This window comes from Artibeus jamaicensis, unplaced genomic scaffold (assembly GCF_021234435.1).
Source record: "Artibeus jamaicensis isolate MK-2021 breed Jamaican fruit bat unplaced genomic scaffold, CSHL_Jam_final contig_477, whole genome shotgun sequence".
Lineage (NCBI taxonomy): Eukaryota > Metazoa > Chordata > Mammalia > Chiroptera > Phyllostomidae > Artibeus > Artibeus jamaicensis.
The window spans coordinates 6,885,567-6,911,643 of NW_026521854.1; the positions used below are offsets into that span (position 1 = coordinate 6,885,567).

At 51.5% G+C, this 26,077-nt stretch overlaps 1 protein-coding gene across 2 annotated transcripts in view; it reads left to right on the top strand.

The window, feature by feature from the left end:
• ELL (elongation factor for RNA polymerase II) overlaps window positions 1–26,077 on the top strand; it is a 59,234-nt gene that overhangs the window by 26,237 nt on the left and 6,920 nt on the right. For both annotated transcript variants that reach the window (XM_053668064.1, XM_037142052.2), the window contains exons 2-7: window positions 8,948–8,995; window positions 14,016–14,137; window positions 14,495–14,658; window positions 16,675–16,940; window positions 20,347–20,471; window positions 25,694–25,790. In XM_053668064.1, the coding sequence (XP_053524039.1) occupies window positions 8,948–8,995; window positions 14,016–14,137; window positions 14,495–14,658; window positions 16,675–16,940; window positions 20,347–20,471; window positions 25,694–25,790 (822 nt within the window). The remainder of the gene's footprint in view (window positions 1–8,947; window positions 8,996–14,015; window positions 14,138–14,494; window positions 14,659–16,674; window positions 16,941–20,346; window positions 20,472–25,693; window positions 25,791–26,077) is intronic.

Genomic DNA, 26,077 nt, shown 5'->3' on the forward strand with positions numbered 1-26,077 from the left:
AGAATTTAGTAGATTTCCATAAAATAGAATTATTTAAAAAAAAGAAAGGGGAGCCCCGGCTGAGTGGCTCAGTTGGTTGGAGTGTCTTCCCATATACCAAAAGGTTGCAGGTTCGATTCCCAGTCTGGATACATACCCATAGGTTGCTGTTTACATCCCTGGTTGAGGCACATACAGGAGGCAACCAGCCAGTGTTTCTCACATTGATGTTTCTCTCCCCCAAGCCCTTCCTCTCTCTCTAAAATCAATAAACATATCCTTGGATGAGGATAAAAAAAGAAAGGGGATAGCTATGACACCAAACCGCAAGCCTCATAAAAGAAAAATGGGTAAAATGCCACTTTATCAGACTTAAAAAAACTTCTAGGGTTTTTTTTTTTTTTTAAGACTGCTATTAAGAGAGTGGAAAGACAAGCCATGGACTGAGAGAGAGTCTTTGCAAAACTCATCTGATAAAGCCCTAGAATATGTAAAGTACTCCCCAGAATAAATAAAGAGCTCTCAAAACATGGTGATAAGAAAACCACCCAGCCCTGGCTGGTGTGGCTCAGTGGGTGGAGTTGAGTGCAAACCAAAGAAAGGGTCACTGGTTCAATTCCCAGTCAGGGGACACGCCTGGGTTGTGGGCCAGGTGCCCAGTAGGGGGCATGCCATAAGCAACCACACATTGATGTTTCTCTCCCTCTCTTTCCCCCTCTTTAAAAATAAATAAATAAAATCTTTAAAAACAATAACAACAAAAACCCTGTATGTAAATATTCATGGCAGCTTTACTTGGTCTCACAAACTGGAAACGACCCAGTGTCCTCAGTCAGTGAATGGATGAACAGATTGGTGTAATACAGTGGTTAATACTCAGCAGTAAAAAGAAAGGACTTCAGTGACAGCAGCATGGATGCATCTCAAAAGGCATTATGCTAAGTGTGTGTGTAGTCAGCTGGATAAGGGTCCCCAGTAGATAATCTAGGTTTTAACCCCTGGAGCCTGTGACTGTGACCTCAGATGGAATAAGAATTTTGCAGATGGGATTAATGATTTTGAGATTATGGGGGAAGTTATTCTGGATTATCCAAGATCTGGGAGGGTGAGGAGCTAAGTGTAATCACAAGTGATCTTATGAGAGAGGGAGGGGGTTGATACAGACAAGAACAGAAGATGATGTGACCACAGAGGCAGAGATTGGGGTGATGGTGCCTTAGCCAAGGACCCCTGGAGTCCCAGAAGCTGGAGGAATGATCCTTTCCTGAACCCTTCAATGCCAGATTTTGCCCCAGGGACATTGATTTCAGACTTCTGGCCTCCAGGACCATAAGGCCTGTGTTGTTTTAAACCACCAAGTTTGTGGTAATTTGTTATAACAGCCACAGGAAACTAATATAGTATGAATCCATTGACGTGACCTCTTTTTTTTTTTTTAAGATTTTATTTATTTTAGAGAGGAAGGGAGGGAGAAAGAAAGAGAGAAACCTCAATGTATGAGAGAAAGGTTGATTGGTTGCCTCTTGCATGCCCCAGCCTGGCCCAAAACCCAGGCATGTGCCCTCACCCAGAATCAAACTGGCAAACTTTTGGCCCTGGCTGGTGTGGCTCAGTGGTTGAGTGCCGGCCTGTGAATCAAAGGGTCACCTGTTTGATTCCCAGTCTAGGGCACATGCCTGGGTTGCAGGCCAGGTCCCCAGTAGGGGGTTGTATAAGAGGCAACCACACATTGGTGTTTCTCTCCCTTTTCCTCTCTCCCTTCCCCTCTCTAAAGATAAAATAAAATCTTAAAAAAAAAAATTGGTAAACTTTTGGTTTGTGGGATGATGCCAACCCACTGAGCCATATCAGTTTGGCTTTTTAAAAATTATTATTATTGATTTTAGAGAGAGAGAAGGAGGAGGAGAGAGAGAAACATTGATTTGTTCCACTTGTTTATGCATTCATTGGTTGATTCTTATATGTGCGCTGACTGAGGATTGAACCCACAACCTTGGTGTATTGGTATACTTCTGTCACCAACTCAGCTATCTGGCCAGGGTTGTACGACCTGAAAGAGGTACAGCCCTAGGGACAGAAAACAGTGGAGACAGTGGGCAGAGGTTGGAGTATTTGCACCTATTTTTCTAATCCTCAAGATTTCTTAAACCTTTTTCCTGTGCTTCCTATGTACCTCCACGACTTCTGATAGAAACATGTGCTATGCTGGCCAGTGTGTAGGTCCTTATTGGAACTGCTTGGAGTCTGTTTTCTTGCTTTTATATGTCTGCCCCATAATAATGACTGTGCCACTGTTCTCCCAGCCAAGGGGAGGGGCTGCTGTGGGCCCCTTTTCAGGCCCTGCCCAGGTTTCCCAGCTCAGCCCTGCGCCAGCCATGTCCAGTAGACCGACCTTCTGTGTACATGTCCCAGGCCTTCCTCTGTGTCTGGTTCACAGAAACAACACCTCACAGTGACAGACAACGTCTGAACTTTCCATGTCCTCTGTGTCCCGCTCAGAACCTTCCAGGAAGTGTTAGGGAAGGTTCCTGAAAGGCATTTCCTAATCCTCTGTACTTTACTGGAAAAGAGGGAACAGTTGCCAGGAGGTCTGCAGCCAGGCCTTTTCTCAGGACATCACCTCCCCCTTTCCTGGCCGTCCGTACTCCACTCAGGAAGGTTGGGTCTCAGCTCTGTAGAATCACACAGACTCTCCTTAAGGAAGAGCAGATGTCTTTCCTTCTCTCACTTTCTGCGGGCACCTCTGGGTCACGGGGGTGAGTGGTTTGGGCCAGGTATATGCCAGGGAGTACACTGCCCCAGCCGTGTTGACACTGTGTATAGTGGGCATTTCAGGGCTTGGGTGCTGCTTTCCACACATGGCTGGTGGCAAACAGCCCAGAGTTGCATCCGGGTTGGGCCAGTCCTTGCTTGATCTATTCTGTGCACCACGTGGTCTTTTCTGTGTGCATATTTTACTTTAAACCTTTCACATGGGGGTGTTCACATGTAGATGGAACAGAGAATAATGACAGTTCCTGAGCCATCAACCAGGCTCACTCTCTGAACATCTCACCTACCCATCTGAACTCTTCCCTGAGGAGTGTTTGTTAAAAGAACCCCAGGTATCTTTTCATTTCACCCATGTCTTTTTCAGTGACAATATTGAATGTCAACAGATAAGGACTGGTTTTTGTATACATGACCTTCCTTGGTGCAGCTCTATGAGAGCACTGAGGCCCAGCCCCTGGTACCCTGCTGGCTGTCTCCATGGGGTCTTCACGGTGGCTGGGTCCAGTCCAGGCCATGCAGAGCCCGCATGCAGAGCCACTTGCAACATGGGTGCCAAGTGTGTGGTACTCTGTAGCACTCCATCCTTCTCCCCTTGTGCCATCCACCTACTGAAGAAACCAATAGGTTGGTCCTGTGGAATTTTCTACATTCTGTTCTGATGATCATTATCCCCTTGCTTTCCTCACAGCATTGATCAACTCGGCCCCTCAGCCTCAGCCTGCTGACTTCTGGGGCGCGCTCACTTTTTACTGTGTGGGCCATCCAGTACTCTGTGGGTGTTAGGCACTGTTCCCCCCTCCGCCCACCAGATGCCAGGAATACCCTCCCCCCAGCCAAGTCACAACACACTAAATTGTCCTTTGGGGCAGAATCACCCACAACTGTGAGTATAACTCTGTGCCTTACTCACTGGCTTCCTGTGAACCTGTAGCTGGACCTAGAGATGGATTTTTCTTTTCCTTTTCTTTTTTTTTTTTTTAAGATTTGATTGATTTATTTTTAGAGAGAGGGGAAGGGAGGGAGTAAGAGAGGGAGAGAAACATCAATCAGTTGCCTCTCATATGCACCCCAACCAGGGACTGAACCTGCATCCCAGGCATGTGTCCTGACTGAGAAATCAAACCAGCGACCTTTTGCTTTGTGGGATGATGCCCCATCAACTGAGTCAGGGCCTGGAGGTGGGTTTCGTAAGCCACTTCCGGTTGCCTCACCCTCCAAGCCTCTTCTCCACTGGTAGAGATAAAGGGGTTTCTGGCCATCCTGAGTTCCTCCTCAAGCACTGTGCCTCCTCCCGTGGGCCATGCTTTACCCTGACTGTCACCTCCCAGCACGCTCCCCATTTTGTTCCACATGCATCACCATCTTATCTACATTGCTACTGCTTTTTTTGTTTTTCCAACTCGATTTATTTATTTTCAAAGAGGGGGAGAGAGAGGGAAAGAGAGGTAGAGAAACAGCGATGTGCAAGAGAAACATCAGTCTGTTGCCTCTCACACGACTGGCTGCAACCCAGGCATGTGCCCTGACACTGAACTGGCGACATTTTGCTTCACAGGTCAGTGTTCAATCCACTGAGCCACACCAGCCATCCAGGTGATGCTCCCCTAGAGAGGGAACTGCCAGGTGGTCGAATGATTTCAGGGCACGAATACTCCTGCCCCATTGCACTGAGGCCTCCCCCACTGTCCACTCCACCAGGCCTCCCTAGCTTGGCTGAAGTGCAGTGCCAGCAGAATGCTTGTCCTGAGCAGCTCCCAGCTTCATCCCCATTTAAGGCTAGCGGGAAATGGTGCGTGGCCATGCATGGGTCTGACATGGCCACTGTGGAGGCTGGGCTTCCTGAAGGCCCATCTGTGCCTGCTACTTGGGAGGCACTGGGCTGATCGGCTCGGACCCTGGGAGTGTGTGATCTCTGCACCTGTGGTAGGAACACCATAACCCCTAAAGCACAGGTGGCAAACACATGGCCTGCAAGCTGAATCTGGCCCTCCACCTTGTTTTATCCGGCCTGGCACCTTGTTTCTACCTGGTGGCAACGCAGAGCTCCTTGCCCCTAGTTAAGGAGTAGTTTACATTTACACAGTCCTAAAATTACATTCAGCCCTTTGAAGGCAACCACCAGGCTGATGTGGCCCCTGGTGAAAATGAGTTTGACACCCCTGCGAGGATCTGGGGAGTCTTGAAGCATTGCTGTGATGTTGCCTGAAGCACAACCCACTCAGGTCCCAAGTGTGACAGGTGCAGAAGTGGCAGTGCTGTGCCTGAGAATATCCAGGGGGTTACATTACCTGGTGGCTTGCTAATTTTGGTTTGAAGCCAGCCTAGAAGCTGCTGAGGCAACAAGGAAATGGGAAACAGGTAATGCCCAGGTCAGTCCGTCAGACCCTACTGGTCCTGGGACGCCACCTTCTGTCCTGCTCTGTAGGTGACTTAGCAGGGGCCCCTAACCTCGTGAGCTGTTGGCCCCTGCAGGGAGGAGCCAGCCAGGTCATGATGGTTATGTTTCCACAAGGAGCTCCTGAATTGCCAGGATGTACTGACTGCTGGGGTCTTGGGGCGATGCTGGTCCTGCCTTAAAGGAGCCTCTGATTTGGGCTCTGGCTGCTCACTCAGAAGACACTCTTGGTACCATGCTCACCTTCTGGGAGACTTGTGAACTTGAGGTGGTGCCTGCACCCCTGACACCATTACTGCCTTCTGTATGCACACACCTCCTCTCATTTAGTGCTGCATGTCCAAATCCTGCATTTTGTTACTATCTGTGCCCCATACTGTCAGTGATCTTTTACAGAAAGGCAGCTCATTCTTTCGTATTCATAGATGAGTTCACCATGCCCAGCACTCTTCATTGTCTGTAAGACCCATGTGTCCATTTGGTGTCACTCTCCCTCCTCCTGAAGAACTTCCAGAACCTTCCTTGCAGTGGAGATCTACTGCAAACAGACTGTCTCAGCCTCTGTCTGGAAAAGTCTCTATTCTACTTTCTCTTTGCACTGGATATAGAATTCTAGGTTGGCGGTGTTCTATCCCAGCCTTTAAAAGTTGTGCCTGTTACTGTTAATGGCCATAGACAGGTAGCCTGTGGGGAGTCACGTGTGTGTGTGTGTGTGTGTGTGTGTGTGTGAGAGAGAGAGAGAGAGAGAGAGAGAGAGAGAGAGAGAGAGAGAGAGAGAGAAGGTACAAAATGCTCTGTTGTTAACAAGGGCTTGGTCCTTCTGAAAGAAAGACACCAGGCAAGCCCATGTGGCCAAGAGCCTGGCTCCATAACAACAGTCAGGCCTTGTGTGGTCATGCACTTGAGGCTAGCCCACCCAGCATCATGGAGAGAGTGTGGGCTTCTAGGCCTCTCGATTGACCTCTCCCACATGAAATGTCTCCTCGAGGCCTTTAGGGAATAAGTGATGTTGAAACCAAGGAGTCTTCCAGATTAACTTGCTTGACAGCTACCAAGCCAGCTAAGTGCTTCACAGGTTGGCCCGCAGGGAGCACATGGTTGAGGGAGGGTAGACCAGCACACATGGGTGCTTGGGCTACTCCAGCAGAGTTCCTCTCAGGAGGGCACCCTTCCTAGTTCCCCTCCCCCCTTACGCTAAATCCAGCCTTGCCTCATCGCCATCATCATGGCCCCTGTTCCCCAAGCTCTGGAGCACAAAGGTTTTGCTGTGTGTGGATGGCACACATAGTACTAAAGTTGCCCCGACTGACCCCTGCATGGAGATATGGACTGAGTAACCTGGAAGCAAAAGAGCCAAGCCTCACTGCCCTCTACCACTGCTGTGTCCCTAATCTCTGCTCCTGCTTTGCTCCTGCTTTGCTCCTGCTGTTCCCTCCTTCTGCCAGAAACACCCTCCTTCCTGGCTTTGGTAATCAGGTGTTAGCAGAGAGCTTGTAATAATGACAGGCAGGGCTGCTTTGCCTCAGCGTCGTCTGTGCTGCTGTTCTGATGTCTTCTGTTTCCCTCATACCCACATTATATCACTCTTGCCTTAAACATGGCTGGGAGACAGGAATCTCCCCCTGACTGTTGAGGAATTTTCTCTGTGTTCCTGCAATATTGCTCAAAGCCCCCCGAGTCTTCAGTGAAGGTGCTGTGTAGGCCTGATCTGCTGATCTGGCGCACACTGACCTGCTTTTTCAGTCTCTTTAGTTTTGCCTTCTTGGGAAACATATGTAAATGGACTCAAACAATGCTTGAGGTCATATGTTGGCGCCTCTCACTTAGCCAGTGGCTTTAAGGTTTGTCCATGTTGTGTCCACCAGGAGTTTGTTCCTTTTTATTTCTGGATGGTTTTCTCTTATTTCTCTGCCTACCAACTGCTGGACATTTGGGTTGTTGCCACTTCTCAGATGCTAAGAGCAGTTCTGCTGTGCTTGTTTATGTGTAAGTTCTAGTACATTTGTCATTTCTCTTGGCTAATTCCTCAGACTGGAATTGCTGGGTCACGTGGGAGTTCTGTGTTTAACCTTTTAAGAAACTGCCAGACTGTTTTCTACAGCAGCCACATGGTGTGTGTTCCCATCAACCATGGACGAGGGTTCTGGGATGTTTACCCTTCCCATTCTAGGTGCACAGTTTGTATTTTATCGATGGTAATGGCACTGAGGGCTTCTCACCTGCTTAGTGGCCAGGTTTTCTTGTCTTCTTTTCATCTCTTAACCTAATTCCTAGCAAAGGCTACTTACACATTGCATCTCCAAGGACCCTGCCAGGATGAAACCCCCACAGGTGCTGTGCTTCTCATTTTCTGACCAGCAGCTGAGGCAGGGGTCAGGTCAAGGTCATGGTCATAGGTCGGATCAGCTGATCCTGAGTCTGCTTTGTAAGGAGCCTGGTCCCTATCTTACCAACACCAGGACCTCTGTGTCTGCGAAGGCTGGTTCCCAGTCTTAGATCAGGACAAGGGACTGGAGGATGGCTTTCTCTGCCCGCCTAGCAGTGTTCTGGGAACACAGTGTCCTGGGAAGTATGGGGTGGTTTGTGGGGCATCAGATCCCATGGGGTAAGTGCTAGTGCAATGAGTGACCCCCTCAGGTCTGCTTCAGACAGTGGAGTCCTTTGAGATACTTGGCGAAAGAGGGGGTTCCTGGTAAACAAATTATGCATGTGTGGCCCTCAATGTCCAGGCTGACTGAGCTGTCTCTCTCACATGCCCAGAGCATCAGCCCAGCAGCTGATGGACCCACAGGCTCCAAGAAGTCAGCCACCTATTAAGTCCAGGCCTGCCTTTTGGTTGGTTCTCTCCACTAGGATGGAGCCACTCCACTATTCCACCTGCTGTGGGCCTGACATTCTGGGTGAGGGGGCTGGCAGGCAGCCACTCAGGGAGGTACTGTAGTGGGGGCATGGGGGTGGGAGTCTCCCCACTCTTAGTAAGGCAGGGTGAAGGCCAGAGTGGTGGGCCCAGATGGAGGTAGGAGAGTGCAGCCCCCTGTTGCCGTGTGAAGGAGGTTGGGTAGGCAGGGGACAGGCTGGCACACAGGTGGATTTGGGCCCTGTGGGTTTGGGGGATGAGGGAGCGGGTCATGGCAACAAGCCAGGACCACGCTGTGGAGTGGTATCTGATACACGAAAGGTGGGCGCCCTGGGACCAAGGTTGGAAGAGAAGGTGCAGTCTTCTATCTGGATCCACATTCTTTCCGAAATTGCACCCGAAGGCTGATCTCTGAATAGCTGAAACTTTTTAAGTACTTATTTTGAGTTTTTTACTATATATATTTTTATGACATTTGGAAATTCTGCCACACCAGGCACAGTGACAAACTGCTCTGAAACTGTGACATTGGAGCTGGTCAGGTGTTGGGCTTCATCCTGCCAGTGGTGCAGGGGCCAGAATCACCTGTCGGCCTGCCTTCTAGCCAGTGGTGCTCACCCACCCTGATTTCCATTTGGAGGTGGTATCTGTGAGGCAGGGTGGCCTGGGCTGATGACAGTTTTAGGAGACCAGTGAGGAGCTGCCCACTGCTTGTGTCCCCACTCTTGCCACTCACATACCCTCAGCCCCAGTTCATTCAGGGAACTCCTATTGATCTTTCAAAACCCTGCTTCAGTGACCTTTCCATTAGCTTTCAGACACGTGTGTTTTCTCTCACCTTTCCTGAACACATGCTCCTTACCCCGCTCCTTAGGTAACTGGAAGTGAGGCTCTGGCTTTCCAGGTATCTTTATTTAGCGTTTTTCTCTTTTGCTTTTTTGCAGGATTCTGTTTCACTGAGACCATCAATTCGATTTCAAGGAAGCCAAGGGGTGAGTTGTTTTTGTGTTACTCACAACTGAAATTGTGAGACTGGTACGTCTGGGGCCTGTCATGACTCATTGGGCACAGCAGTAGTTGGGTGTAGAGTTTGGTCCCATCCACCTCCACTCCAGGCCAGTCCCTGTGCCAGGCTGAGCACCGCCTCTAGATGCGCCTAGGCTGGTCCGGGGCCCCCGTAGGAGATTTGCCCCTGGCTCCCAGGCCCCCAACCCTTGTTCTGACCTGATCTCTGCGCTAATTCAGCACTATAGCCCGAGCAGTGTCCTCTCTTGAGTGGGGCACTTGTTTCCCTCCATGGACCCAAGTCCATGGATTGTCTGTGTTTTGGAACTGGGTTGGGGGATTATAGAAACTCTGCCCTCATTTTATTCTGAAGTGTACTTTATTGCAAATGACGACGTTAACAGAAAAATTGGGGAATGAAAGAATAGGCAAGTTGTTCATAACCCTTTCCCTCCAGTTTTAGGGCCACCCCCCAGTGCCTCCCACCCACCAAACACTCGTTGGAACAATAGTTTTTCTTCTACTCTTTATTGGAAGCCTTTTGTTTTTATGAAGAGTTGCACCTGATGGCCAGCTGTGGGTTTGGGCCAGCCAGGGTGTTCCAGAGAGGGGGCCTCTAGGAAGCGCACGTGTCTGCATGTGTAGGTACGGGGATCCAAGATAGGCTTGTGGGGCAGGCAGGGTCTGGCACCACAGTCCACAGGGGGTGCTTTCTCCTCAGACAGACTGAGTTTTCTTCTTAAGATCCTCAGCTGATTGGGAGAGGCACACCTAAGCCATTGAGGGTCCTCTCCTTTACTTAAAGTGAGCTGGTCATGGATGTCATTGTGTCTGCAGAATGCCTCCACACACACCCAGATTAGTGCCGTGGTGTTACAGGAGCTGCGGCCTGGCCAGGGAACACACACACTGACCATCACATCAATATCATTCAAGGTTGGCAAGATATCCCAAAAGGCCCAGACAACCCCCACCTCCTTGTGCCTCCTCAGGAGCCTCTGTGCGCCCATTGGCCCTGTCAGAGTCTTAGGGTCACCCTTTTGCCACCTTTCTTTATTTTCCTTAGGAAATTTCTGGGGTGTTGGCAGGCCTGGCTTGGGCTGGCTGCCAGACTGGTCTCATGGTGCCTGCCGGTGGCCATGGTCACGCTGTGTCCTCGAGCAGCTGTGGGAAGATGAAGCCAGTGCACAAAAAGGGCCACTGTGGTCGGTGTTCACTTTTCAGCAAGACCCCACACAGCCACTCATAGATGCTTCATGAGGTTCTCCTGGGCTGTGCCTGCCTTATGTCTCCCAAATTCCTGTGGAAAGCCCGAGAGCCACATTGATTCCAGATGTGGGGTTCTACCACCTTAGTCTTAGAATCATGCTTGGCCCACCTTTTCTTCCTTCAAGGCTTTCTTTTGTCTAACAGAGTTTCTAGAAGATTTCAGCATGGAGGCACTGCTGCAGCTTAGGGCAGGCAAGGCTATGAATCTTCACCAGAAGGCTCTTCCCTGTGTGACCCTGTGTGAAGGCTGGGGTGGGCTGTGTGGCAAGGGCGTGCTCCTCTTCCCCAGCTTGCTACATAGGTTCAGGTGCTGGGTCTGCCTCCCTGGCATCTATACCTCCTCTTCCTCCTCCTAGGCATTGATGGGACATGTGCACACCTGGGCCTGGGTGTTCCCATGAAGTAAAGAGAGGGTTTTGCTCTGTGTGCAACACCCGAAAGGTTAGAGATGGAGCAGCAGGTGGGGTGTGGATGAAGGAGCAGGAGGGCAGCAGGGCTGGATGGAACATGCTCATTAGGGGTCTGGCTGATTTGATGTTCGGGGACCGATCTCCAGAGACCCATGAAAGTGACAGACCGAAGACTGAGACCCTATCTTTAGGCTCCTAAGCTCAAGGACCTTAGTTCTCTTTCTGTCCCTCATTCTCCTCACCCACCCCCAGATGGGGACCACTTAGAGGGTCATGTGCAAATTAACATGGCTTTAGGAGACCCATTGTACTCCCTATAGCCCAGGATGAGCTCACTTAGCTCCTGGTACTGTTCCTCCTCAGATGTGAATGTGGTGCAGCTGGAATAGGGTCACGGCATCAACACACCTCCTGGGTGGGTGTTGGGCTCCTGTGGCCACCTCATAGCCTAGACTGGGAACACCACTAAATCCAAGCTGTAGAAATGTGTAGCTGGGCCCCTACTTGACTGATTCCCTGGGACATTTCCCCAGTGTTGGCAGGGCTGGTCTGGGCTTGCTGCCAGACTGGTTCCATGGCGCCCTCTGGTGGCCACAGTCATCCTGTGCGCTCAAGGGTGTCCACCCTCCAGGGCTGTGTTTGCTAGAGCAAAACACTCACCTGTCCATTTGCCGAATACACATTTGCATCTGTGTTTTCTAGGCTCTTAGGAGCAGTGAGATATCTGGCCCTCTCCTATCAGGGTGTCATTTCTGAGTTGTTAACCCCTGATTGCTGGTAAAGCACCCCCACATAGCCAGCGCCACTCTAGAACTCTTCCATTGAAAAGAGGAGAGGTAGGGTTTTGTCCAAGGTGGCTCAGGACCTAAACATTTCCCTGGGCTATGGTGGGAGCATGAGCTGCAATTTCTAGAATAAGGTCTGACAGAGCTGCTCACAGACCTTTTGTCCATGTCTGTGAGTGAGGAACCACATCTGTTAGGATGTGCTCAAGATTGAGCCACAAAGTGCACGTTGTTGTGTCAGTGGCTACTTGCGAATATCTAGAATGTATCTACAGAATGGGGGTGTTGGAGTGTGGAGATATCACACACCAGGGTTGAGCAGCCAAGACCCCTGGGGCCTGGGGAGGGAGGTACGGGCAGACCACTGCTCTTCTGAGCCCCAAGAAGAAGAAGGGAAGGCGGTATGTAGAAAGGGTCTTGGGATAGGGTTTGGGGGGTGACACCTCCTACCAGGCCAGCAAAAAAAGGCTACTTTGCTTCTAAAAGGCGTGTTCAGCCGCAGTAGGAATTCTTTTTCCCCCACAATGGTTCCCTGGGAACAGAAATGATGAAGAAAACTGACGGTCTCTGAAAACCCCTCTGGCCAGAGGACCTGGTCAGTGGTATTCGGCTCCCATGTCCACCTATTTCTTTTCACCTGAACATCTAGTGCTGTTTTCTACTGTGTTGCTCCCACTCCCACCTAGGACTTGATTTATCTCTAGAGCTCCCACCTGCATTGCACGTGACCCTATCACGTGCAGGGGGGACAGTGGCAGTGGCTGACTCAGGACAGATTTCAAAGGGAGGAGGAGGTGAAAGCCTTTTGGCCAGGACTCTGCTGACCCCCGCAGTGGAGTTGGCGCCGCCTCCAAGCCTCAGGCCTCAGGCCTTGGAGGCACTGAGGGCATCTGGGATGGGATGAGAGTGTCTCCTCCTCCAGTTTGTCACATAGACACTTGCCCCCGCCCCCATAGCCTGGTGTCAGTGCTGTCATTAGGTGTAGTCATGGTAGCTCTGGGGAGGGGGCAGCTGAGACTCCGTCCAGAGGGCACACTCATGGCTGCTGCATTCCAGGCCATGTCCTGGAATGCACACCACAGTCTCCCCTGGCAGAGGCAGCTTCGCCTTCCTGAGCTGTCTGTGCCAGCTGGCTGGTTCCCAGAGGCTGGTCATTATTAACCAGCAACAACCCATTAACCCAGGATTCCACAGCAGTGGTACCACAGGGCTGGGAGGGGTCCCCAGCATACCCCTGCCCGTCCCCAGCTGTCTGGAGAACACCGGTCACAAGTGCCCTCTATGTGTGTGGTTTCCCTTGTCACTAACAGGACCAGGCTCTTCTGAACATTGGTTTCAAGCCCTGTGTCACCTGCTGCCCTGCACAGACTGGCCTCTGGTTCTGTGCTGGGCCTTCCCCTATCCTGGAATGGACTTTGGAAGTGGGCATATGTGCCTGGGTAGAGAAGGCCCACACAGGGTGAGAGGGTCAGAGTAAAGAGTCCCCCACCCCCCCACCCAGGGGGCAGCATGGTGGCTGCTCCCTACACATGCTTGGGTAGGGTGTCTGCAGCGTGGTGGGTGGGCCTCTATGCACGTGGCAAGGTCCCATCTTCAGCTCTCAGCCAGGCTGCAGGGGGTGTCCCAAAGCTGTCACAGGTGGCTTTGTCTTGATCCAACGTGGGCTGTGCTTGTCAGGGTAGTGGCTGCACAGTAGCAGAGCTCTATGTTGCAGCTGAAGCCAGAGTGCACCTGCTCGCCTGGGTGGGGCTGCACGAGCTGATGGGTGGGTAGGTAGGGTGGGAAGTACCCAGGGCCAGGAGAGCCTTGGGGCTCAGGCTGGATCTCCCTCTCTTCCTCTTAGGGGTGACAGCTCAGTGGGGACTGACAACCTCTGCAGCCACTGCCCCCTGAGCTGAGACAGAAGAAAGATGCTGCCTGAGGAGTCCAGGTCCCTCCAGACCAGGACTGGGTTAGGGAGAGGATCAGAATGGGCAAGGAGGAGCTGCCCATATTGGGCTCAAGTTCCTCGGAAACCCATTTTCATTGTGCTGGCTGCTGCATGGGCTTTCTGCCATGTTCTGGGTAGCTGTGTGCAAAATATGTGCCCGGCTGTGGTTGAGTCTCCCTTGTGACCTTCAGAACCTTGTTCGTGGCCACAGGGCAGTGGGTGGAATCTGTATCCCCATGGAGGAGATGGAGAGGAGGTCACTAAGTGGTAGCAAATGTCAGAGTATCTTGGCTGCCCAGCATGCCCTGATGGCTTCTGACTCCCATCTTGTCCCATTTTTCCTTTAAGGTTGTCCTGTTTGGTGGGTGGGGAAACTGGGTCATGGCCCAGATCTGGGTGGGGTCCTTGCCTCAGGGTGCATGTTGAGTGCTCTGCACTCCCTGGGGTCCTGTCACTGCTGGGAAAGCAGAGGTATGTTTTGAAGGAAAGTGCTCTCATCTTCTTGTCATAAGGGTGACACTGTGTGGATGGGCAGGGCCCAGCAACTGGCCTCTGCCATGACCCCCTCCATGCTTTGGATTCTTGGTGACACTTCCTCCCCATCTCTGTGCAGCACATCTCTGTCCCCCAGCCTGACTGCCCCTCAGAGGCTCGGACCTTCTCCTTCTACCTCTCCAACATTGGCCGTGACAGCCCCCAGGGCAGCTTCGACTGCATCCAGCAGTATGTCTCCAGGTGAGGCCCAGAGGAACAGCCCTGCCTCCCCACCTCTCCCTTGGGCCCTTCCCCCCAGCTCAGACCACTGTGCAGGTGTTGGCCTACCGCTTCCAGCCCAGGAACCCCCTTCTCCCAGATGAGCTCCTTTGACCCCTTTCAGTGTGTCCAGGCTGTTAGGTCCTGGCATTGTGCCTCTGACCCAGGAGCCTGGGTCCCCTTGTTTCTTCTGGGTTAAGATGTGCCTTGTGGAAACTGTGTGGTTCCATCAGTGCTGAGCCTTGTTTCCTGGTGGGGGATGGGTGGGGTGGGGACCCCAAGACCATAGCTCCCTGTCTCCCAGGTACTCATCTTGGCTCCTGGTCCCTTGTCTTACAGCCATGGGGATGTACACCTGGACTGCTTGGGTAGCATCCAGGACAAAATCACAGTGTGCGCCACTGACGACTCCTACCAGAAGGCACGGCAGAGCATGGCACAGGCGGAGGAGGAGACGCGGAGCAGGGGTGCCATTGTCATCAAGGCCGGAGGCCGATACCTAGGTGAGGAAGGGGACCTGGGGCTCCTACCATGAGGGGCTCTACTTGTGAGGGGATAATTCCTGCCAGGCAGCTCTTAGGGGAGCAGGAGACATAAAGCCCCCCCCCCCCAGGCCAGGGGTAGGAGTGATGGGTGACAGAGGTATGGCCCAGCCCCTGAGCAGAACCAGCCAGGTCCATGTCAGGTCAGGAAAAAGTCCTGCTGAGTCAGGTGGGGGCTATGCCTTCTACTGCCTCCGAACCCTCAGGTGGACTCAGGATCCAAGAACTGGAGGAATTTGAATCTGCAGCCTCTCTTCCAGGATGTAGCCTTAGGGGCCTTTACCTGTCAGGGACACGCATACGTGCTCCATGAAGACAGGGTTGCCATACGTTCTTTGGCTGCCACCCCTTCTCATCTGCCCAGCTGACTCCTCACCAAGTCCGAATGGCCAGCATGCTCCAAACCGCCAGATGCACCCCACGGTGGCTTGCTGCTGTGTTGGGGCTGGTGAGGGGGTGCTAGGTTGAGACCTGTATGGAAAGGTCTTGATCCCTGCTTGCCAGGAAGACTCCAGCAGCTCAGCATCTGCTCGGAAATAATTTTGGTGAAATTGAGACACCCAACAACATTAAAAATAGGGAGAAAAGTACAATTTATTCAGAAAGCTTATCGTCCTGCTGTAGTCTTTTCACCTTTTGAACCTAGACATAGTTGAGGAGTTATAAGAATTTATTGCCAGGGAGAGAGGCATCAGGCCAGAGAGGCATGAACCAGCTGACAGCAAAGAAGGACTCGGTGGCTTTGTGTTTTGTTTTGTTTTTTTAAGAAATGGCAGGAAGGTTTCACATCTCCCCGCCCCCACCAAGAAAGCCTGGCTTCCTTTGCTTGGCAGTGGATTTGCTCTGAAGGACATCCCTATCAGTCAGTGCTGAGCCCCAGGGGACAGGGCCACCAGCCACTGGGCCAGAACCAAACAGGCTTTGCCCACTTTCTTTTCCCTCAAGATGCGAACATAGACATTCATACAAATTTTAGTAAATTTCTGGATCCTTGGCCAAAAACTTGGTCAAGATTTGTCTTATTGGACCACTCCGTATATATAATGAGGGTTTTTGCCACAGTTTGCGTTCTGATGGAAGCACTCATCCAGCCTCTTAGGTTGTTGGCAGGCATGTCTGGCTGGGCCTGGTCCCCACCCCATGTCATCCTGTCAGCTGGGTTCTCTAGGGACAGAGTCAGGCCCTGAGGACTCAAAAACACTCTTTCCTGTGTTAATCTGACTAATCCAATTTGAGGGATAAGAGCAAAAAGAAATCATCGTGGGGAATTTTTTTGGCCCAAGGGTTTGGGGCATACGCTGGGCCATCCATATTCTCTCAGTAGTAGGGGTGCTGTGCAGGACGGAGTTAACCTCCTCCCTCGAGAGCGGCGCTCACTGGCTCGGAGGGTGCAGCCATGCCGGGCCCCACAGTGTGTACCAGAAGGATGGGCATTGGCCTGCTGCCTCCAGGGCTCTGAGCAGAGTCATCTGCCTGAGGAGCTGCTAACATCTCAGGTTCTCCAGAGCAGCTACCCGAATAGCTCTGACACCTTTATTTCCTTTTTTATAAAAGGAAATGGTGGGTCCCATGGGGTCCTTGGTAGGTCACGCCTTCCCACTCCCCATTTTAACATCACGAGGGCTCATAGACCAGTTTCCTCTCCCTGTGGTGGTCAGTGTTTTTGTCCCCAGGATTCGTGTTGCCCGTGATGAGTCAGTTATGACCCTAAATGTGCTTGTACTTCTTCCACTCTCAGTTCTGAGCCTGCTGGTGCCCAGCGAACTGTATGTGGCCAGCAGGTGGCGCTCTCAGCCACTTTGGATTCCCACCAGGCAGGCTAGGTGGGACATGCTGGCTTAGCAGTCACGGGTGTAGTGCTGTTGCCCATCACTTTCCACACTCAGGAACTTGGCATCAGCCCCAAGCACTGGAGCACTGTGCTTCACTCCCCCCCCTTCTCCAATCCTTTATTTAACATCCTGGTTCTCATTGTAGGCAAGAAGGTTCAGTTTAGGAAACCAGCCCCAGGAGCAACAGATTCTGTGCCCTCCCGGAAGCGGGCAACTCCCATCAACCTGGCAAGTGCCATCAAGAAGAGTGGTGTTAGTGGGGGTAGTGGGGTGTCTCAGAGACCTTTCCGTGACCGGGTGCTGCATCTTCTGGCACTGAGGCCCTACCGGAAGGCGGAACTGCTGCTGCGGCTCCAGAAAGATGGCCTGGCCCAGGCAGACAAGGACACGCTGGACAGCCTTCTCCAGCAGGTGCATGCTTCCTCAGGGCTGGCTGGGGGAGGGGTGGGTCCAGCCAGCCTGTGAGCACCCTTTGCAGATGGTCTGGACACATGGTGGGCTGGGAGTGTGGCATTTACTGTCTGGGGGCTTACGGGTCAGCTCAGAGAGGCCAGCGCTGTGCTCCTTGACATCTGCTAACGTGTGGAGATCCAAGATTTCAGTTGTACAAATGTTTTAGAACTAAGTGACACAAGGGATACACACTTGTTAGTTAGCAAAAACTAGGGTTCAACAGTTAGGTGGGCCTCCCTGCCAGTTACCAGCTGTGACTCTGGGCAGGAGGCTTCACTTCTGAACCCTCTAGTTCCCATCTGTGGCTGGGGCATGACTGCAGCACCTCACAGGGGACTAGGGCTTACCTGGTAGGAGCCTGATGCTGGCAAGTGGAGCCTGCTGCTGAAAAACAGCCTGTGCTTTGGAGTAAGAACAGTGAGCCCAGCCACCTTACTGAGCCCCTGCTCTGGGCCCCTCCCAGGGCTCTTGGGGCATGCTGCTGGAGGACCCTGGGAAGCGCGTGGCTTGCTCTGGCTTCACCACATCAGCTAGGCCATGCAATGGTGCTTCGCTCTGTTGCCACGAGGACAGTTCTGCCAGCAACCCGAGGAGGAGGTTCGGTCAGGCCTCTCTGGGTTTCCCTCTACCAGTTCACTTGTCCTTGCTACTTTCCACCTCTGAAACTCTGGGCACTCACCCAGCATCTCCTGGGGCAGAAAGCCCACACCAAGGTGGTAGCTGTATCTGAGAATGAAGTTTCACATTTGCCAAGCTCTTCAGTGGGCCTCCAGGTGTTCTTCCCCCTCCTCAGTGCAACTCAAAGCTCTAATGATCCACACAGCACATTTGGTAGGAGGATGTTGGCACCTGTGCTCTGGCTGGGGTCCCTCGTTACCCTTAATCCCCAGAGTTCATGGCAAAGGGCAGGCATAGGGAGATGAGGCCTCTGCGGTCTTCCCCTATTGGAAAAGATAAAGCTTCAGTCCATGTGTGGTTGCATATCTGGGCTGGGGCCCAGGCCCACCCATAGCCACCAAGGGCCCATGGGCAGATGCCTCCCCACCCTTTGCTAGGAAGATATTTCCTGTGTCCCAGGGTCTATCACCAGGATGTTGGTGGCTCCCCTGACCACTCACTGGGTACCTCTGTGGATTTGGCCTCCTGAGGCACCATCCCCAGATCATAGGTCATGCTGGCAGAGACCAGGCCACGGTTTTCTTCCTGAGAGTTCACGAGTTGGCTTGGAAGTTAGCCAAAGCATCCAGAAAGCTCCAGAACCAAGAACAACCTTCCCAGGGAACTCAGTTCCTTGGATAGTCAAATGTGTTGGCTTTGTCCTTGGGAATAAAAGGGAAGCATACAGAAGGCCCTTCCTTGGGGCTGGGCACCCCCAGAGACCAAGGAGGGGAGTCTGACAGCTGTCAAATGTGAGTCAGGACTAAAGACACCAGTGGGACCCATGCCTGCCCTTGGACATGCCTGCAGCCCTCAGTGCTGCCAGCTGGGCCCTCAGCCTCTGGTGTGGTGTTCTTAGCAATGCCCTCACTCCCGTCTTCCTCCTTGTGCCGCTGTTTATGCCTAGAATGAAGAAGAAACAGGAGAGCACCTTAGATGCAGAGGGTGAAACTTTAGCTGACTGAGCACATGGTTGCACCTGAGGTTACCCTCAGAGCAGCCCTCAGACACAGCAGGACACCAGGCTCCTTTTTCTGGAGAGACAGGTCTGGAGGTTCTGATAGGGACCTGCCCAGAGCACCTGCTTTATCTCTAGTTGTCTCCCACCCCCCCAACCCCCCTTGCATGCTCTCATTGCTCCAGGCCCTTCTGGAACCAGGCAGGCACCATGCTGGGCTCTGGTTTCTCTGCTCAGCTTGGGTTGGCAGCCTCTTGGAGGCAGCCCAGCCAGCATATGCAGGCAGAGCATCCTGCTCTGATTTCTCTTGAATGGCTCCATCTGCCTTGTGCTTCTGTGTTCACTCTCCACCTAGCCCTCCCCAGGGGCAGTAGGCCCCTGTCAGCATGGGGAAGAGGAAGATCTCTGGGAATACTGTGGGCTGCTCCTCACCCAGGCTGTCAGCCTCCCTGTGTGCCCAGGGGCTCTGATGAGCAGACTGACTGTGTTGTGCTCCTCAACTGAGCCTTCTCTCTTCCTTCTGTGGGAACATTTAAGGCAGAGATTTAAGGCATCTGTCTCCAGTGCTGGGTGGGAGTGTTGATGGGTGGGAGGCTCTTCTGGTGAGCATTTAAGCAAAACGTATCAAAAGCTATAAAAATGTTCAGAGCCTTTGACCGACTAATCCCACTTCTGGGAAGCTGGTTGAAGAAAACACTGCCTGCGTGGAATAGCCTGCACACAGTGACGTCTGTTTCTGCTGCAGAGAAATTGGAAGTGTGTCAGTGTCCAACAAAGGAAAAACCTTAGAATGAATCACAGTTAGCCATTTGGTGGAATATTACTCAACTGTTAAAAAACATTCCTTGTGGAAATTGCAGTGACGTGGTCCTCTTAGAACCTAGCAATAGGGAGGAATAGCAGCATATGGCTACACGTGTGTGTGCGGCAGACCAGGGCGTCCAGTGCACCCAGCGAGACAGTCACAGAAGTGCCTGCTTTAGGGCAGTGGCCTTCACACCTTCAAGCACCCTTAAAGCAGATACTTTAAATCCATCTTTGAAAACCATGTTGGAGGCCAACTCAGCCTTTGTTAACCAGTGGGAGCAGAGCTGTCTGCTGCATGGAATGTGGGGTCAGTTTGGCCTCTGGATGCCCCCCTCACCCGGCATCCCCAGCCTCAGCCTCACCCTCTGTCCTGGGAGCTGCAAATCATAGTGGAGAGGTCTTCATCCATTCGAGCTACTCTAACAGTCACATGGACTGGGTGGCTCAAACAACACACACTCACTTCGCGCAGTTCTAGAGGCTGGATGTTCAAGAACAAGGTGCCAGCAGATTGGGTTGCTGGTGAAGGCCTCCTTCCTGGTTCATAGACAGCATCTCCACACTGCCTCACACAGCAGGAGGAGCAAGGGAGCTCTGGAGCCTCTTTTATAGAGACTAATCCCATTCATGAGGGCTCACTCTTAGGACCTACTCACCTCCCAAAGGCCTCACCTCCAAATACTATCACATAGTGTGGCATGAATTTCAGGTGGATATACTCATTCAGTCCATAGCAGGGGGATAGGCTGGTGATGGGGTTTATAGATAGCACCCCTCCTTTTGGGAGCCAGGCTGTCCCCTAGCAACTGTAAGATGTGTGTTTCAGGACCTAGTGCAGAAGAGCTGGGTGTAGGGTGCTGTCTTTCTTTCCAGGTCCATGTTTTCCTCCATGTCCCCTACCCTCCAGGCTTCCCACAAGCTGATGATGGCTCTGTGTTGCAGGTGGCCAATGTGAGTGCCAAGGACGGCACATGCACACTGAAGGACTGTGTGTACAAGGATGTGCAGAAGGATTGGCCTGGCTACTCGGAGGGGGACCAGCAGCTACTAAAGCGCATGCTTGTCAGGTAAGGCCACCTCCCCTGGGCCTGGGACAGATCTCATCACCAGAATGCTGGGGTGGCCTCGTCTAGTCCCAAAGGCCTTGGGGCCCAGAGCCAGGTGGAAGGGTCCTTGGGAACTCTCTGACAATCTTCCCCACTGCCTGAGCAGTCCACCTTGGCCTCCTGCTAGGGGAAAGGCCAGCCCCTGATGTGGGGTAGAAGGCATGTGGCACTCTCACCAACAGCATGGTGCCCAACAAAGGCCTCAATCCAGCCAGACTGTTTCCACTGCCCGCCTCCCTTCCCGTGAAGCTTCTTTCTCAGAACCTGTGAGTCCTCAAGGGCTTCTGCTTAGGAGACTGTGCCTCCTCCTTGGAACCATTTAAGAAGCAGAGAAAGTTAAAGCTCCCCACAGATGGGACTAAGCATGTTAATTAAACACGTCCCCTCTGGGGTCAATTGGAACTAGAGGTCAGGAGTGGCTTAGGGGGCTTTGGGAGGAGTGAGTAATGGCCAGGGACTGATTCCTTTTGATTGAGGCCTAGCCTGGGAGCTGGTGGATTGCCGAGCACCTATATTTTGCCGCGTATAATGCGCTCCTGTGTATAATGTGTGCCCATGTTTTTGGCCCAAACTTTCAGAAAAAATCTTTTGTTTTAATTTTTTAATTCAATTTTTTACTCATTTATATTTAGATACTTGTTTTTTGTATTATAAAGAAATTTTCGCATTTATTTTTTAACACATTATGGTACAAGAAACTTTATGTAGCAAATTATTACAAAACACAAGAACATATACAAGGTATTTCAGGAACTACCCACGTATAATATCCATCCTTATTTTTCCCTCAAAAATTTGAATGTGCATTATGCATGGCAAAGTACAATAATACTTAAATGATTACTTAGGGACATGGAGCGCTTTATGAAGGCTGTTTTTATTGTTTTTTTTTTTAAAGATTTTTATTTATTTATCTTGAGAGGGAGAGAAACACCAATGTATGGTTGCCTTTCATGCGTCCCCTGCTGGGAACTGGCCTGCAGGGAACCGGCCTGCAACCCCAGTATGTGCCCCAACTGGGAATCGAACCTCGATTGTCTGGTTTGCAGGCCCCGGCTCAGTCCACTGAGCTACACCAGCCAGGTGTTTTTATTGTTGTTGTTTGTTTAATTCAGCTCTTTACAGGAGTAATTGCGTCTGGAAAGCCGAACTGAGTTGGGGCGGGCCAATCTAGGTGAAACCCAAGTTTCTCCTCACCCCTGCCCCTGCTCTGGCTGTCTGAGGTCCCTCGGTGCTGGGGAGCTGAGAGCAGACCGTCTCTGTAGAAGAGATGCCCTCTCCCATTTCCTATCTCTGGTGGTCTTCTGTTGCCCCAGCTAAACATGGCAGGTTGTCACTGACCCCTCCTGCAGGCGTTTTCACTCATCATAGAATTTTTGGTAAAAGGTCCAGTGTTAAAATGGCTGATTACTCTCACGCAGTTGCTTTGAATTGGCATGGGGCACTTAAGGGGCCCAGTGAGGCTGCTCCTGTCTGTCTTTCCTTCCAAGTCTCTCACCAGGTTTCCGGACCCCAGAGCCTTATCCTCACTGAGCTCCCAGGAAGGGGCATGGCTGAGAGCAAGTAGCCTGTGGGCTTATTTGCATATAAGTGTGTGCACACACATACACGTGTTTGGTTGGTAGGAAACAGTGAGAGGTCCCCCCGGCCCTGTGCACATCCACATGGACAGCCTCACAGGTGATTTGGGGGCGAGAGGGCACTGTGGCCCTTGGAGTCTGAAATCTCGCCCTGTCCTTCTTTATGCTTCCTCTGATTCTGCCACCAGGGCACTGTGCTCTTGGACTCTTCGCATTGTCTGCCTCTTGTCTTTTCTCTTTTTTCCTTTAGGAGATTTCTTTGGCTTCTCCCATCCTGTCTTTTGGCCATCGCTTTTAGTTCCCAAGAGTCCTTCCAGTAGTCTTTTTGCAGCATCGTGTTCTTACCCATGGAGTGATGCCACTTCTGATTTAAGGATTTTTTTTAAATAAGTCATTTTTTAAAGATTTTATTTATTTATCTTTAGAGGGGAAGGGAAGGAGAGAGGGAGAGAAATATCAATGCATTGTTGCCTCTCATGTGTCCCCTGCTGGGAACTGGCCTGCAACCCAGGCATGTGCCCTGACTGGGAATCGAACCACAATTGTCTGGTTTGCAGGCCCACGCTCAATCCACTGAGCTACACAAGCCAGGGCTGATTTAAGGATATTTGTTTAAAACAATAGCTTTATTGAGATACAATTAACTTAACACAAGTAACTCATTTAAAGTGTACAACTTACTGGTATTTAGAATAGTCACAGTGTTGTGCAGCCATCACTTCTAATTCCTAGAAGATTTCCGTCACCCCAAAGGAGACTCTGTCCTCATTAGCAGTCACTCCCCCATCTCCCCCCACCCCCAGCTCCTGGCAACCACTAATTTGTTTTCTGTCACTGTGGACTTGCCTGTTCTGGACATTTCATATAAATGGGGTCATATACCACATGGCCTTTTGTGCCTGTGATATTTTTAAGGTTCATCCAGGTTGTAGTGTGTGTCAGTGCTTCATTCTTTTTATGGCCAAATAACATTCTGTTATGTGGTTGGGCCACATTTTATGGATTCATTCATCTGTCGGTGGACACCTGGGTTGTCTCCACCTCCTGGTGTGATTGTGCTGCCCTGAGCATTTGTGTCCAAGGGTTTGTGTGAGTGTGGATTTTCAGTTCTCTCATAACATTACACATAACATTTTTTCTTTTTTCTTTTTAGATTTTATTTATTTATTTTTAGAAAGAGGGGAAGGGAGGGAAAAAGGAGAGAAACATCAATGTGTGAGAGATACATCGATGGGTTGCCTCTCGCACGCCCCCAACTGGGGACCCAGTCTACAGTTCAGGCATGTGCCCTGACTGGGAATCGAACTGACGACCTCCTGGTTCACAGGCCAGCACTCAATCCACTGAGCCACACCAGCCAGGGCCACATACCATTTCTTAAGCTTTAAAAACTTTGTATTTATTTATTTTAGAGAGAGAGAGAAACATCAATTTATTGTTCCACTTACCTATGCATTCATTTGGTTGATTCTTGTATGTGCCCTGACCTGGGATCGAACCTGCAGCCTTAACATATAAGAGCAGTGCTCTGACCAAGTGAGCTACTTGGCCAGGGCCTCACCATATGGTAATTCTATGATTAACTTCTTGAAGATCACTGAACTCTTCTTTAGTGACTGTACCATTCTACATTCCTACCAGCAGTGCACAGAACTTCCAGTTTCTCTACATATTTGCCAACACTTTTGTTTTTCATTTTTGAGTCTAGCCATCATAGTAGGTATGAAGTAGTATCTCATTGTAGCTTTGGTTTGCATTTCCCAGATGAAGAACAGTGTTGAGTGCCCAGTCATGTGCTAATTGGCCATTTGTATATCTTCTTTGGAGAGATGTCTATTCAAGTCCTTAGTCTTTCTGAAGATAGTAGTAAGACTGGTGTTTTTGTTGGTGAGTTAGTTTTCATGCCCTCGGTCTCTCTTTTTTTAATGAATTTTTCTATTTTGGAGCCTGACATTTGTTGCCCAGAAGCCCCAACCTCCTCAGGACTTCCCACTTGGCGACCCTGACTCCTCTGGAGGGTCTCTCTGCTTTCTCTTTTCCCAAGGCCACACGTCTGTCTCTCCTGTCCTCCAGACGTGACCTGAGCAGCCTCTCAGTGCCTGGAGAAGGCCTGGGTTCCTTCTCTCCGGGACGTGCTGCAGACTCGGCAGCAGACCAGGTCCCAGGGCAGGGCTGTGTGGGAACAGCATGGCTGGAGCTCCTCCTTGGAGGTCCCTGAGGCTCCAGCCCTCAGGCCTCAGGATCATAAAGGACAGACACCACCTGTGCTGCTTTAGTGTTGAATGCTGTTCTCTTTTCCTGTTTCCTCTTCATGTCTTTTTAGTGGGGGACTTGAAAGAGAGTGGACAGAAATGCCTGTCCTTGGTTTTCAGTCTTTAACCAGAGCTCTGGTGGCCTCCCTGTGGCTGGACAGCAAACCTGCCCCACCTTGGCCTTGGGGACCATGTTGCCTAGTGAGCTCCTGCATGTTTTTTTTCTTCATCCTCATCTGAGGACATGCTTACTGATTTTAGAGAGAGGGGAAGAGAGTGGGGGAGAGAGAGAGAGAAACATCAGTGTATGGCAGAAACATTGATTGGTTGCTTCTCGCATGTGCCCCAACCTGGACCAAACCTGCAACCTAGGCGTGTGCTCTGACTGGGAATCACACCTGTGACCTTTCGGTTTGTGGGGCATGGGACGACACTCCAATTAACCAAGGCATACCAGCCAGGACAGGTACCTGCATGTCTTGGGTACCTTTCCTGTGGCTCTTGCTGCATTTTGGGCCACATGCAGGGGATAGCACCAGTGGTCTGGAGTGTGGCCCTTGGGCAGGGAGTCAGGCTTGCTTGTCACTGATTGAGCAGCACAGATGTGGCCTCTGAGCCCCTGGATCTCAGCCTCCCTGCAGGTCAAGGAGGGCCCTCAGCACCACACATAGTGCCAGGGTCCCTGTCAGGGCCTACTTTTGCTCATTAAGTGTTGGGGTGTCTGCCTCTTCTTTTATTCCTGGCTGCATTGTTCTACTCAGGTCCAGGTGGGTCAGTGGCCATCCTTCTGATCCACAAGGAGATGCTGTGGTCTGGGCCCCCAGAAAGGCAGGTACTGAATCCAGAAGCCCTTCCTGTCACAGACCAGGGCATCTTGGTACTCTTCTACATTCTGTAAAGTTTCTACAGTGAATATCATTATTAGGATGAACAATTGAGAGGCCAGCACCCCAGTGTCCCAGCTCCCTTGGGTAAACAGTACAGACATTGAGAATTTGGTCAATTCTGCATGGTTTCCTGGTTTCCATGGTAACAGGAATCTAGATGAATGGATTATCGATTGACCCTTCTCTGGGCACAGGACACCCAGTAGGGCAGTCCTCTGGGTAGTGAGGCCACAGCCAAGGGGCAGCTGTGGATAAACCTAGGGCAGGATATGCTCTGGCGGCTCTGCACACCAGGTCCTAACGTACTCATCATACTTGCCCTCCTCTGGTTCAGGGCAGCAGCCCATCCCCAAATCACTCAGGGAAGGTAGGACCGTGTGGTGTCTTTGCAGAGACAGGTGGGCCTGGGTACACCCTGTGGGTTACTGCTGCAAGCCCCCACCCACCCTGCTTCTCCTTCACAGGAAGCTGTGCCAGCCGCAGAGTGCAAGCAGCCTCCCTGGAGACTCCGCTGCCACCAGCCCTCCAAGAGAGCATGGGAGCTCGGTCTCACCCCCGCAGGTAGGAGCAGTGGACATGAGTGTGACATTGTGGAGATGCTGGTGCTTGTGGAGCGGATCTCACCCAGAGCCACTGGGCCTGACCCAGCCTTGATGTCTAGGGAGTCTATTAGGCCCTTGGCTCAGGGCTGGGACATTTTTTTCAATGAGTGAGCAGCTGTCGGGCTTCTTTTAGGCTGGAGGCCAGGGTCCAGGACCGGGGTGTGTTTCCCCTGGACACCTTACAGTGTGTGGCTAAGGGAGGACAAGCACTAGGCTGCTCTGAGTCTCATGTTTTGTCTGTATGTG